The sequence below is a fragment of the Chanodichthys erythropterus genome, chromosome 15 (assembly GCF_024489055.1).
Source record: "Chanodichthys erythropterus isolate Z2021 chromosome 15, ASM2448905v1, whole genome shotgun sequence".
NCBI lineage: Eukaryota > Metazoa > Chordata > Actinopteri > Cypriniformes > Xenocyprididae > Chanodichthys > Chanodichthys erythropterus.
Window position 1 is genome coordinate 24,048,491 of NC_090235.1, and position 14,484 is coordinate 24,062,974.

General features: G+C 38.5%; 1 protein-coding gene across 4 annotated transcripts in view; it reads left to right on the forward strand.

Annotated features, from left to right (window-relative positions):
• csmd2 (CUB and Sushi multiple domains 2) overlaps positions 1-14,484 on the forward strand; it is a 343,711-nt gene that overhangs the window by 310,835 nt on the left and 18,392 nt on the right. For all 4 annotated transcript variants that reach the window (XM_067411157.1, XM_067411158.1, XM_067411159.1 and 1 more), the window contains exons 48-56: positions 1,348-1,494; positions 5,596-5,784; positions 7,429-7,614; positions 7,817-8,011; positions 8,413-8,586; positions 9,006-9,179; positions 9,300-9,473; positions 13,448-13,636; positions 13,767-13,940. In XM_067411157.1, the coding sequence (XP_067267258.1) occupies positions 1,348-1,494; positions 5,596-5,784; positions 7,429-7,614; positions 7,817-8,011; positions 8,413-8,586; positions 9,006-9,179; positions 9,300-9,473; positions 13,448-13,636; positions 13,767-13,940 (1,602 nt within the window). The remainder of the gene's footprint in view (positions 1-1,347; positions 1,495-5,595; positions 5,785-7,428; positions 7,615-7,816; positions 8,012-8,412; positions 8,587-9,005; positions 9,180-9,299; positions 9,474-13,447; positions 13,637-13,766; positions 13,941-14,484) is intronic.

Consider the following 14,484-nt stretch of genomic DNA (forward strand, 5'->3'; position numbering starts at 1 on the left):
GTTTATGAACAGAGCCCTGTCAGTCAACATTAGCCGTGAGAGGTGGAAAGGCTATGTTGTGACAGAAACACACCAGTTGTATCACTGCTGGTAGTAAACATGTCAATTTGAAGTTTGTAAGATATGTGGCTACTTATAGTGACAGAGTTGCCATGATCAGTTGCCCATAGAAGTGCAAAGCTTAATGGCTCTTATTTACTAAGATTCCAAGTAACGGACAATAATTTTCTTGTGCAACCTAAAAAAAATATGTCAGAGACAATGACCATAAAATGCATGGGAGATGTTTCTTAAAGGGGGTCCTATTATGCTTTTTTACATTTTCAATTTTGTTTAATGTATAATGTTGCTGTTTGAGCAGGAAAAAGTTCGTCACAATATGTCACAATATCCCTTATTTAAATAATCGCCATCCAAGGCATATGCAAAAAAAAATAAAAAATATAAAAAAAGTTTAAGTAAGGATAAGTTGTGTTAATAGTATGTTGAAACTCAGGGTTTCAGGCTAGAAGCAGCCCTTACCATAACCTTGAGTTTCAACAATCACAACAAACTGATCCACCCGACCAAACTGAGAACATTACTCCTTTCGGAAGGAGGGGTGTCTTCATACCAGGCTCATTTGGAGCGTTTGTTTTGGAACCTGGTGCGTTTTCTCTCTTAGTTTGGTTCCAAAATACTTGGATCCAAAATAATCGGTCCAAGATCGCCTGAACGAGGTGGTCTCGGCCCAATTGCAAACAAACTCTGGAGTGGTTTGCTTGTGAAGAGAAAGCAATCTGATCCAATGAACCAACGAACCAGGCTGTATCACAATATATGATGGGTAATTATGTACATTGCATAAAAAGCAGCAGTGTTTTTTTGTTTTTGTTTTGTTTTTTGCTAATGCCACTCAAAATGAATCGTGGGTTAACCTGGTGCAAAGACAAATTGAAATGCCTTGTTGAAATTTGGTCAGACGAACATATTTCAGAACAAATGTCCAGAAGTAAATGAAGATACAGACAAAGCCTTGATTCTTGCTAAAAATTATAATATAATGACAGCTACAAAGAAAGCCACAGTCCAGAGCTTTTGTCTATCCATCCTGACTGATGACTGTGTTAGCTGAATTCTGGAACATAAACAGGTGCACACTGACCAATGAGAGGAGAGTTTACTCGCAATTGACTCGTATTAACTGATTTTGGTCCATTTATAAACGTAGCCTTATGAAAGCAAACTGAACCAAGAAGAAATCACAACATTATAAAAATTTTAATCCTTGTTTTGGAACAAACCAAACAATCTACAGGTTTTGGACCAGATGTACATCATAACCTTATGCTTTGCTTTATCCTGCAGGTCCATCAAGACAGAGTCCACTGCTCATTTCTCTGAGTGGGAACTATTCATCTCCACTCAGTATTACTAGCTCTGCTAACAAGGTTTACCTTCACTGGTCCTTCGATCACACCTCCAGCCACAAGGGCTTTCGAATTCGCTACTCAGGTGAGCATTTTAACATGTCATCTAAATATATCATCAAAATAATACTATTGCGTCTTCACTATCTGCATACAAAAACAAACATACAGTGTAACTAGTATAGTTTGATTAATGAACAAACGACTCTTATGAGCTGATTCTTTTAATGAATTATTCTCATGAACAAACTCATCGGTTTGGCTTCCAAATGACAATCTAAAAAATAAAATAGGACTTCCTAACTGCCTGAATGTTTATGACAATTTACAGTTAAAAATACGCATTCACGAAATTACCAATTATGCCTCCTCGCTGCAAAAACAGAATTACGTAGGAAATACTGCCACAAGCTATCAAGACCTGATTGCACCATTTCATGAGCAACGGAGTAGTTCTAAATGAGTTATTACCCTATAAATATTTAAAAAGTTTCCGTATGCTCCTAATCATTAGCGTTTCAGAAGAATGACTAATCACCTCTTTGTCTGACTCATCAGGGTCTCTTCTCTCGGCATCAGCTTGTTTAGTTTTTTCCGCTCCCTCCCGCATGATGGATTTTTGATATAGGGCTCTGTGACAGTCTGGGTTAGCAGCAGCAGCACACCTAGGTTTTCCTCCTCAATATGGTTTCCCTTCTGTAGTGATACCTTGGTGGACAAAAACAGATGGTGGGACAGACTTAAAGCTTCGTTCGGTTTTCTTTCTCAATCCATCTTTTATCTCCACAGGCTGTTACTTCATCAACTGTAGCGGCTCGTTGCACTTCTCCTCTTTTGTTTCCCTTTTTTTAATTATTGACCTTTTCTTCCCATCGTCACCTGTGTGAGGTTTGCTGAATGACTTTTTTGGAAAAAGAAGAAACGGTGCAGGCTAAAGGTAGAAAATTGACTGCATTAACTGCAATTTAGAAACAAAGGGCCAAAGGGGCATGAGAGGTTGTTTACTTTGTGACTTTATTAAAAGCAAAGCTGGGGCTCTTGATTCATAGTCAGGTAGAAAACTTCACAAAGTAGTTGAGCTGGAAGGCTAAATTTCCACTAAGCCTTCTCTTATAACCAGACCTCTGTGGCCAACAATCAATAGCAGTCTTTTTGAGCCATTTAGAGGGCAGCACCTGTTCTGTCACATGAGAGTTATGATGCACAAAACAAAACCGGTCCGCAGCACTCTGAGACATTTAAACCATTAGTGGAGGTTTTATTTAAAGTATTACTAAATGTATGTGATGTGTAAACTTCTAAATGTGTCCATTATCTATAATCTCCAATGTCAGAGCTAATGGATGAGAGGCTGGAAACATTTTATGTGTCAGGGGTTTGATCATTAGAAAGATTTGTGTCTTGTAAAACTTTGCCCTTGCATTACAGTTATCTCTGTTTATTTTTCTTTGTCCTACAATGGGTTAGCTTTTACTTCTTTTAACATTTTCTGTGAAGTCCTATTAAATGACCTGATGAGCACAGTTTCACAAATAAATTATGTTCTTGAAGTCCTGAATCCTGAAAAAATGTAGTTTCCACAAAAATATTAAACAGCACAACTGTTTTCAGCATTGATAATAATCAGAAATGTCTCTTGAGCAGCAAATCAGCATATTAGAATGATTTCTGAAGGATCATGTGACAAAAAAATTCAGCTTTGCAAGCACAATATTACATTAAACTGTAAGATATAATAAAATGTTAAATTGTAATAATATTTCACAACATGAGGGTTTAACTGTATTTTTGATCAAATAAATGCAACCTTTGTGAGCAAAAGAGACTACTTTTAAAAACATTAAAGGTGCCCTAGAATTAAAAATTGAATTTACCTTGGCATAGTTGAATAACAAGAGTTCAGTACATGGAAATGACATACAGTGACTCTAAAAATCCATTGTTTCCTCCTTCTTATGTAAATCTCATTTGTTTAAAAGACCTCCGAAGAACAGGCGAATCTCAACATAACACCGACTGTTACATAACAGTCGGGCTCATTAATATGTACGCCCCCAATGTTTGCATATACCAGATGGGCAGCCAGTATTAACATCTGGATATGTGCACAGCTGAATCATCAGACTAGGTAAGCAAGCAAGGACAATAGCAAAAAAATGGCAGATGGAGCAATAATAACTGACATGATCCATGATAACATGATATTTTTAGTGATATTTGTAAACTGTCTTTCTAAATGTTTTGTTAACATGTTGCTAATGTACTGTTAAATGTGGTTAAAATTACCATTGTTTCTTACTGTATTCACGGAGACAAGAGCTGTCGCTATTTTCATTATTAAACACTTGCAGTCTGTATAATTCATAAACACAGCTTCATTCTTTATAAATCTCTCCAACAGTGTAGCATTAGCCGTTAGCCACGAAGCACAGCCTAAAAATTCATTCAGAATCAAATGTAAACATCCAAATAAATACAATACTCACATAATCCGATGTATGCATGCAGCATGAATGACGAACACTTTGTAAAGATCCATTTTGAGGGTTATATTAGCTGTGTGAACTTTGTTTATGCAATCAATGATAGAGTCGAGAGCTCGGGAAGGGGCGGAGAACGCGAGCAATTAAAGGGGCCGCAGCCTGAATCGGCGCATTTCTAATTATGCCCCAAAATAGGCAGTTAAAAAAAAATTATTTAAAAAAATCTATGGGGTATTTTGAGCTGAAACTTCACAGACACATTCAGGGGACACCTTAGACTTATATTACATCTTGTAAAAAAAAACATTCGATGGCACCTTTAAAATCTACTAACCCCAAACTTTAGAAGGGTAGTGTATATCTTCTGCAAGTGATATTTTTCAGCTTTTGGGAACACTAGATGACCTCAAATCACAGCAAACTGTAAACACCCATAAATCTAAATGGGTTGTTAACAACGGACACATTCTTGTTTTCTAGAATCTGCTTTTTAAAATTTGTGGCCATGTACATGTTTCAGATGGGCTTCTTCGACAGTTGCATAATCTCATGCCATCAGCGCAATGTTTTTAATATGACTTTAATGTAGCTATAGTTAACAGCTGTTCAGCTTTGAAAAACACGTCTTGAGACCCCTTTTGTTCGATTCCATTTTATTGCCGTTTATTGCCATCTAGCTGTTTTCAATGCCAGAATGTGTCCTGTGTGAGTGGTCCCTTACTCTCCTGAAGGAAATTATCATTGCTAGGCGTTGTGTTGGATGAAATTAGCATTGTTGTAATGGAATTTAAATGGAAGTTCGGTAAGAGCTTGTTCATCTAATCCTGTCATTCGCAACACAAGGGCATATACATAAGCGGCTGCTTACACTGCAGAAAATCATTTTCTTAATCAGTACTTTTGTCTCATCCTTTATAAGGTGTGTCTTGAATATATCTTGAATTAATTTCCTGTGTAATTTGGCTTCTAAAGTTAACTTTTCTTTTTTAAGGGCAACAAAAATACTTGCAGCCTGCCTCACTCCCATGACTTTTCTAGGAAACCTCCAGTAATTTAACACTAATTAACTTACATTAATTAAATAGTCTGGGGGGGAACTTCCTCAAGCCCCTGTATTAGGGCCAGCAAGCCAAATCTGTTTACCTGTATTACTGAAGGATTATATGGACACATGAACTTGTGAAACAGATAGGACTTTAATGCGGTCATAGCGATTAATAATGCGACAAATTGCATTCTTGCTCCATTTCCTCCTAATTTCCTCCAAACCTCCTTTTATATTATGCTGCTATCATTACCATCATTCTTTTTCTTGTTTGGTCTGCAACGAGAACATTCCTACTCAGATCTGATCTCAGGCACCTCATGCCACAGGTGAGAACGTGGCCTGGATTGCATATGTCAAAAAGCATAACTTTGTATAATGACTCTCTTTGTATTCTGAATTACTGTTTAGGCGAACAAAGACTACACAAAATGATTTTTTTATTGTTACATATCCATCATTTATGACCTTCAACAAGCAAGTTCCTACAATTCAATACCATGCATCTTTTTTTTTAATCAGTCCTCTGCTCTTGGCTGCATTAATATTTGCTATTTCCAGTAAACAGGATGAGGAATCGAAAAACAATAAAATACGCACTGGAGCAGGAGGTTTCACAGATGGATGCGTTTTTGACATCTGTTTGTATGTTTTACAGCGGCGTACTGCAGTATTCCGGACCCTCCCGTGAACGGCTCGGTACACAGCCTGACGGGCACGAAGCTGGGCAGTACCTTGCGCTTCAGCTGCGACCGGGGCTTCAACCTGATTGGCCAGACCACCGCCACCTGCACACGCACCCCACAGGGCATCCACCAATGGAACGCTCCAGTGCCGCTTTGCCAAGGTGAGTCTGAAAATCTTGTCCAAGACACCTTGGACCAAGTCTGGAGGCGATTTTCCACCTCTCTTCCTTCCTCATTGAAATCTCTCTGCGAAAGACCAGCGTTGCCGTGGCTAATTCCGTATTCCATCAATGTTTAAGGCTTGGCTGCATCTGTCAAATTGCTCATCACAATAAATGGGTTAGCCAGGAGCCATAGCTGTGAGACTATTGCTAATGTGCTGTCCGAGGGGAGAGTCTCTTCAGAAAGAAGCAGTTATCATCCACTAAAGCAGGGGCCTCCACAGGGTCCACCGTTTTGCAGTCTCAGAAGTGCTGCGTTTTATCACCACTTCCTGACTAACAAAGGCCTCACCTGTGAGGGGTGTTGATTTTTATATGTGACAGGGATGGTGTGAGATGCCTTAGGCCAAGAGCCTTAGAGCGCTCCCTCTGCTCTATTAAACACACTTAAAGGTCTTTTTCATATTGGGAAGTGGGAGTTGACTCGGGATTGATTGAAAAGTTGACTGTCATGGATATTAAATCTATTATGTATCAGTTCTTTGAAAGAAGAGGCATATTATAATGAATTTCAAGATTAGAGATGACTATAAAGCATAGTATAGTGGTTACTGATCTGGGGACAGTTACATAAACTTAGCCACTATGTTAAGACTGTGTCTTAAGAACTAGTTTGACCAACTAACAGTTAACCAAGGGGTAATCAGTCTTACTTTCCAATTACCAATCTACCATTCCATGGCTTTAAAAAATTAGGGCAGTCTTCATGAAAAAATTTAGATCACTAATCTAAGCAGTTTATGCAACTGGCCACTTGGCTTGTCATCAAACATTTGAAGGTTTACACAAACAAGGGGCCAATCATAAACTATCACTATTGTGGCATTGAGAAAGATGCTTCACCCTAGGATGATCCAGAGTGAATGTTCCTGTAAGTGTACTGTAAATCACATAGGATAGAAGTGCTAGCTAAATGACAAATTAAGATGTTAGAGGAGGCAGATCTATGGCCATTTAAACTTTAAATCAGTAATGCATGTCATCCTGGTGTTGGTGTTCGGATTTGACACATACAATGATGCCAAAAAGTATTTGGACACTTAAACAGCCTATAAAAAAGTATTGCATTGGATAATAAAATGCCAAACCAAGTGTCATCTGCAAAAACATACTACTACTATTTATTTATTTATATTATTTTTGTTGTTGTTTCTACAATATTTGTTTTGTTTTTGTTTTTATAAATAAGTGTCTGTTGTTTCGACGTTTTGCCATCTATGACATTGACATTCATATATCTAAGTGCGGCTGAAGTGTCCAAATATTCCTTGGGGCCACAGGACTCTCTGATGGCTGCACAGGTTGCTGAGATTCTCTCTGTATCCTTCAGTCCGTATCCAGATGTAATCTACATCTTGAATTGTGCCTGTTGCTTTCTAGCTGCTCTTGTTTACCTTCCCATAACCACTGCAAGCCCATGTTTGCAGAGTCACAATGCTGCTTTTGGGGTGTTCCCTGTGTATGTTTACACTGAGTATTCTCTGATGTATGATGGCAAAAAGTATTAGCCAGCTTTCCTGGGGTTTTGTGAGAAAATACTTGACCATTTTTGAGGTAACAATTCAATCTTTCTCTCATTCACAGTGGTTTCCTGTGGGATGCCCATTGCCCCAGTGAATGGCACAGTCATCGGACAGCACTTCACTCTCGGCTCTAGAGTCACATTCTCTTGTAATCCTGGTTTCCGATTGGCCAACGCTCAACCGGTGTCAACACTTTGCCAAGAGTCTGGGAGGTGGACCACGATGGAGACCCGCCCTCGCTGCGTCCGTGAGTTTCATGAGCGGCACTATCAGTTTAAAATTGGTTTATGTTCTTATTTATGTAAAAGATTGATGAAAAGATAAAATATTTGTATTATATGGAAATAAACGGAATGATTTTGCAAATTGTCTCAAGAAAGAATGTTGTACTATTTCTAGGCCTAAATCAAATAAGCAAATTTTGATTAAGACTAACTTTGGTCTTCCAGCTGTGACTTGCCCTGACATCGGCCATTCCGCAGTGGATCATGGGAGGTGGAGGCTTATTTACGGCATGCAGAATAAATATGAGGCCATGATGATGCTGACCTGTGACCCTGGATACTTCTACAAGGGTCAAAGGGTTATCCGCTGCCAAGCTAACGGCACCTGGGATTACCCTGAGCCGAGACCATCCTGTGAAAGTGAGTGCAATAGAGGGTATAGTCAAATAAAGACATGTTCTTTGAGCATTTTTAAATTATGATTTTTAGTGTAATAAGTGGTTTGGGGAATGGATAGATTTTTTGAAATTATTATTATTTTTTTATTATTATTATTATGATTTTTTTTCTCAAGCTTTAATTGAAAACCCCTTATGTAGTATGCCATGATTTAATTTGCAAGTCAATTTACATACCAAGTAAAGCCTGAAAAAAGCCAATTTCAGTATTTTAAAATAAAAGTCCTTTATTAAAATTTCCAGCGTGTCTTGTGTTCAGAATTCCAAAAAAAAAAAAATATATATATATATATATATATATATATATATATATATATATATATATAAATATATATATAAAACTCTTCATCTGAATTTACCTAGTCATTTCCTGTGGTGACCTTGGAACCCCTCCGAATGGGAATAAAATAGGAACATTAACCGTGTACGGAGCGACTGCCATTTTTTCCTGTAACACGGGTTATACTCTGGTGGGCTCCAGAGTGAGAGAGTGCATGTCCAATGGCCTGTGGAGTGGAGCTGAGGTCCAATGTCTTGGTGAGTGTTTTCACTTCCCTTATGGGTAAATTAGATTTGTTTAATCAATAAATAGAGAAAATGTAGCCATATGTGCTCTAGGTGAACGTGATTTCACCAAGTACAACATGTACCTGTTCAGCATCTTTGATCCTGGAACAACAATCCAATCGACCAATCAGATTTGAGGTATACGTTTACAGTTTATGTCAAGTTTAGGCTTAGAACCAGAGTTAGGTGCTTCTGCATCAGTGTTATTTAATCAATTCCCTCTGATTTTAGGGATAGCTTATGGGTAGCGATAGGTTTAGGTCTAAATTTTCAGACAGGAATGTTGCTCCAGGATCAACAAATATGTTGATCCAGGAACATGTTGTTCTTGGTGAAATCACAGTGAACATGTGCTTAATATGAGCATTTGCAATGTTTTTCTTCAACAGCTGGACACTGTGGCACACCAGAGCCTATTGTGAATGGCCAAATCATTGGTGAGAACTACAACTACAGAGGCAGTGTTGTTTATCAGTGTAATCCTGGATTCCGGCTCATCGGCGTGTCAGTTCGCATCTGTGAGCAGGATCACCGCTGGTCTGGAAAGACTCCCATCTGTGTCCGTAAGTATTACCTAAGCAGCAACTCTCTGATTTGAGATCTTTTGACAGTTTTATGTCTCTAAGCAATAAAATAATAATTTAATTTTAATGGCATTAATATGTTGCTCTGATGTTCTGTAGCCATCACCTGTGGACATCCAGGCACCCCTGCTAATGGTGTGACTCAGGGAACACAGTTTAACCTGAATGACATTGTGCGTTTCGCCTGCAACCCTGGTTATGTTCTACAGGGTGCAATCAAGTCTCACTGTCAGCCCAACGGCCAGTGGAGCAACACTCTGCCCAGATGTAAAAGTAAGTACAGTGTGTGTGCGTGTCATTTGCAGAGGGAGTGTGAATTTGACTGCTCTATTCAAACCAATTCTATTACTCAGCATGGTGTAGAACAAGTACATGTTCTATATCTTAACTGAGAAATAACAGAAGTAAAACTGTTAAGGATAACAGCATTTAAAGGATTTAAAATAAGGAAAGTAAGGCTTTACATTAAAAGTTTTTGATGTAACTTCAGAAATTAGAACGTATTTAGTTCTGTCAGGACCACTATCGTCAAATATGATAGATAATGCATAGAGTTTGTATTGGCGGTATGGTTCTGTTCTGGACAAGAACTCCCTGTGCATCCATGCAGCCTAGCATGGATAAGAGCAGGGAGAGCAGCAAAAAAAAAAAAAAAAAAAAACATATGCTGATATCCCCCAACACAACTGAGTGCGAAAATATTAGTGGTGGGCCGTTAACGGCGTTAACGTGCTGCGTTAACGCAAGACTCTTATCGGGCGATAAAAAAAAATATCGCCGTTAATCTATTCTCAAAGTTGGGTTGGGAGCTGGGTCTATTCTACGCAAGCTATGATGACTTTCACCTTGATAGTTTAGCGCGGATGTATACCTAGCCGAACTGACCCTTCTCAAAGACCCACCCCCCCCCCACCTTAGTTACTGTTGCTTTGGTCGACAAGCCGTGGTGCTGTCAGGCCCGTCACGTCACACAGTGATAAATGCATCACGGAGCAAAGAGGACACTGACAAGACAAAGCAGGTAACTTATGATATTTAACAAAGTCCCAGCTTTAAAACTGTGTAGTTTTTTAAGAAATTCAAACAATAAAACCCGTTTTCTTTAATGTGTTGTGACCATGGTCGTGACAGGTTGCTGTAGCGCCTCAGCTCAAGAGGCTCGTAAACTGATCATCTCTTACTACGAGTCCATTTATAGCATCAAATAAAGAATGAACATGAGAATCAGTGTTGTTTCAAACGCGGAAAGATGTCAATATACAAAATATAATATACAAAAGTTTAACTCCACTGAGGTTAATCTTCTAACTCCTATCTGCTTTGTCGGACAAAATGGTGGATTACTTTTTAGTCATTTGCTGCGTTCCAATTCGCCTACTTATAGTACTACGCCCTAAAATATGTACTCTTTCTGTGAACAAAAAGTACTTCCTTTTGAGTGTGTAGCAAAAGACTAGACAAGCTTTGGGACATACTATCACGTCATACAGTTGAGTCTTTGCTCTCTGTCGCATCCAGTCACCGTAAACTTCCCTGTCAATCATCTTACATCCTCCACATTTTATTTAGCTAATTTCCTACCGTATCGGAGAGAAATGCAGCACGTCGATCTGCAGTCGCGGGTCTTTCATGTGGAGAACTCTCCTCATATTAATGCATAAAGATGCATTTAAAACTTAATGGCCAATCAGATCTTTATAAAAGTCCACATTGGTATTTGCAGATGAAAAACGGATCCACACTTCGAAATCTACCGGAAATAGTAGACCATCCGGGGACTTTTGGCATACTCTTTTCAACATACTATGCTTTGGCACACACTTATTTTAATCTCACATACTATTTAGGATGGATAGTATGGATATTGGGACGCAGGGACAATTTGGGTATCTCACATATTCTGAATGATAATACGGAGGAGCTTATATATAGATGCCGTAATAGGCGTCGTATTCCTATAGGTAGACGCAAGTCACCTGGGAGTCAGCTGATGCAAGCTTGACTGACGTGACCTGCCAGAACTGACGCTAACGCTAGATCATTATGGCAAATGTACACATTACTGAATATTTTGTTTACAAATTTTGTGTCCATTGTCTATTGTCAATAGTGTAGCGATGTACAATATGAAGCACAGCTCATAAGTCACTTTCAAACCAAGCAGCTTTCTGTTGGTCAACACGGCGAATCCACATGACCGACTTGAATCCAACTTGAATCAATTCTGTGTGAGAAAATAATCTCTCTCAAATTAATTTTTTAAATGACTGGATGTTGCTGCAAAAACTCGCCAAACTACGGTAAATGTGACTGTAACGTACCTGTTAATTGCTCAAAAACTTATCTAGGTGGGTCGACAGATGATTGCAACTGCTCTAGCCAATGACTTTATATGAATATATGTAAATCTATGTGTGTAATTACAGATGTTTAATTAGGAGTTGCCATATATACTGTAAGAAAAAAGAGAAAAAATAGCACAAATTTTGATGTTATGGCATCACTCTGACCAATCTGATTTACCTTGAATCTTTAAAGTCGCATTATTCATCCCCTCAATCCTTCCCACTCTTTAGATTGTAAATGTGTGTTTACTCTGACTGAGGAAGTTGAAGTGGTCTGATCATATCAGCCAAGGTCTCCTCTCCATCATGGTCCGTCATTAGCACAGAGCGTGGGAAGATGCCCGTTTAATGGCACAAAAGGAGCCGGTAAAAAATGCTATAAGCTCCCAGCTGCATCAATAATTTAGTAGGCCTCTGCACAGCCCTGCTAATCAGCACCAATTTGTGTCTGAGCGAGCCACTTCTATCTCTAAAATGTCCTCCTAAACCACACAGATAAGTTAGATAGACTTAGATCTGCAGATAATTGAACCACCTCTCTCAAAAATTGCCATTGGCCAGTGGGATCATCAATTTTAATATCAAATTATGGCCAAGCACAAACAAAAAACATATTGTTTTCCTTTGTTCTGTTCTTTTCTTGTTATTGATTTCATTTGTGCATTTATTTCTAACTTAGCTATTAACATTTTAGTTAAAAATCAAGCTTGTATCTTTAGGTTATAAATGTGGCATCATAGAAATGGCTTTGGCTGGCTCCGTTAAGAGCTATTAAAGGCATTAGCATGCATTACTACCCTGGAAAGTCTAATTCTGTTGACAAGCTGTCCCTAACGGAGAGATTTTAAGGGAATGTTGCTGGCCTCGAATGGCAGAAGGGACACTCTGGAGTCAAATAATGAAGCCTGTCCTCTTCATTTTGCTTCACTGTTTCCCCATAATTGCACATAAAATGTCACCAGAAAGTGTGTTCAACTAAATTCGTTAGAATCAGTTAGAATACTAAAAGAAGGACACATAGTTTAACATAATAGCCCGTCTTTGCCTGCTCAATTGCTCTTGCACTGTAATGTACATTTTGTTTTCTTCCAGTGTGTGAACGAATACAAATTACTGCAGATTTCTTCTTTAGGTTCTCCATCATGCCCTTTTGTCCTTCTGTGTTCTCGTTCTCTGCCTCTTTTTGACTCATAACTAACACAGCACCACTTTCTCTCAATCTCTTCTCTCTCTCTAAGCCCAGTTCATGTCCTCAGCCATCCCCTGCGCCAGCCGTTAATGAAGCAACTGTTTGTGTTTATGTGGTTTCAAATATTTGCAGAAGTTTTCCACAAGCCTTTAATCTTCTTCAAAAATCATCTTTTTTCTGTGTCATTTTGTGTGGTGAAGTCTTTAGTGATATTTTACTAAAAACAAATTGCGCACTCTGGCAGTGACATTTGTTTCACATGATTCTCTGAAGGAATAGCACAAATCACATAATGGCACAAACAAGTCAAAAATTAGTATTGATCGTGAGTAGCATGTCGCAGTTGCCCATGGTTTCAAATGGTTCATTGTTTTTCTTACGTACATTTCTTATTATTATCACTTGAAAAAAAAAAAATATATATATATATATATATATATATATTTTTTTTTTTTTTTTTTTTTTTTTTTTTTTACAGGATTCTCTGATGAATTGCTGTTCTTTTCAACTTGAAAAGAAGTGCATTTATTTGAAATAGAATTTTTTTATAACATTTGATCAATTGAATGAATCCTTCTTGAATAAAACTATTAATTTCTTTCAAATAATAACAAAAAAGGTTACTGACCCCAATTGGCAGTGTATTTCTCAACAGTATTCATCATAAGTTTATTTTTTCTTTCTTCTTTGCTGCTTTCTCTCGCCCACTCTAGTTGTGAACTGCACTGATCCGGGACATGTTGAAAATGGTGTCAGACAGGTCCTGCCCAGCGGGCCCCATCGTTACAGTTTCCAGACCGCAGTTTCTTACAACTGTAACCCTGGATACTACCTGCTGGGCACCAGCACTCTGAGCTGTCAGGGAGACGGCACATGGGACCGCTCCCTACCCAAGTGCCTCTGTGAGTCATCTTAGCCTGATAAACCATCACTCAAATAATTCCATAACCTAGTTTACTCTGATCTGTTTATACATGTGATCTGACCTTGTGCACTGTAGGTAAGGTTTGCCTGTTTTTCTGTGTGCCACAGTGGTTCTGTGTGATCGTCCCAGCATGCCTCCGTATGCACAGATCTCAGGGGACAGACGCACAGTGGGCTCTGTTATCCGCTTCAGCTGCATCGGCCAGCGCACCATTGTGGGCAATACCACCCGCATGTGCCAGCTGGATAGCCAATGGAGCGGCTCCCTGCCACATTGCTCTGGTACTCTAAATCGTTTCCCTATTCAACATGCATATTTCATCCACACAATTACAATTTTGCTCAAAGGTTTACATACTCCTTGCATCATCTGTATGTTTTTATCATTTTATTTAGTACTTTATTAATATATAAATATTATTTTTGAAATATATTTAATTGTAATATTTTATATTTACACAAATGAGTCTACCTACCATTATTTCAAAACATTTTGAGACCCTCTTTTGTCCTGAGCAGTGAAACTGACGAAACTCCTTCAGGTATTGCAAGCTCTTTGGTTTCCCAGCATGCTCTGCACATTTGAGCTTTTCTTCACAGTGACTATATGATGTTGAGATCCAGCTTTGCCACCCAGCTTTGGACAAAGCAATGACTTACAACTATCACAAAGGTCACAAACAGTTGTTCAAACATGCAGCAATATTAAGAAGGTTATGAAAACTTTTGAACAGGATAATTTGTGTAAATTGAGTTAAATGTTTTTTTTTTTTTTCTTAGGGAGTATATGCATATATTTTATGCTGTATCTTCAGGGCAGTACTAA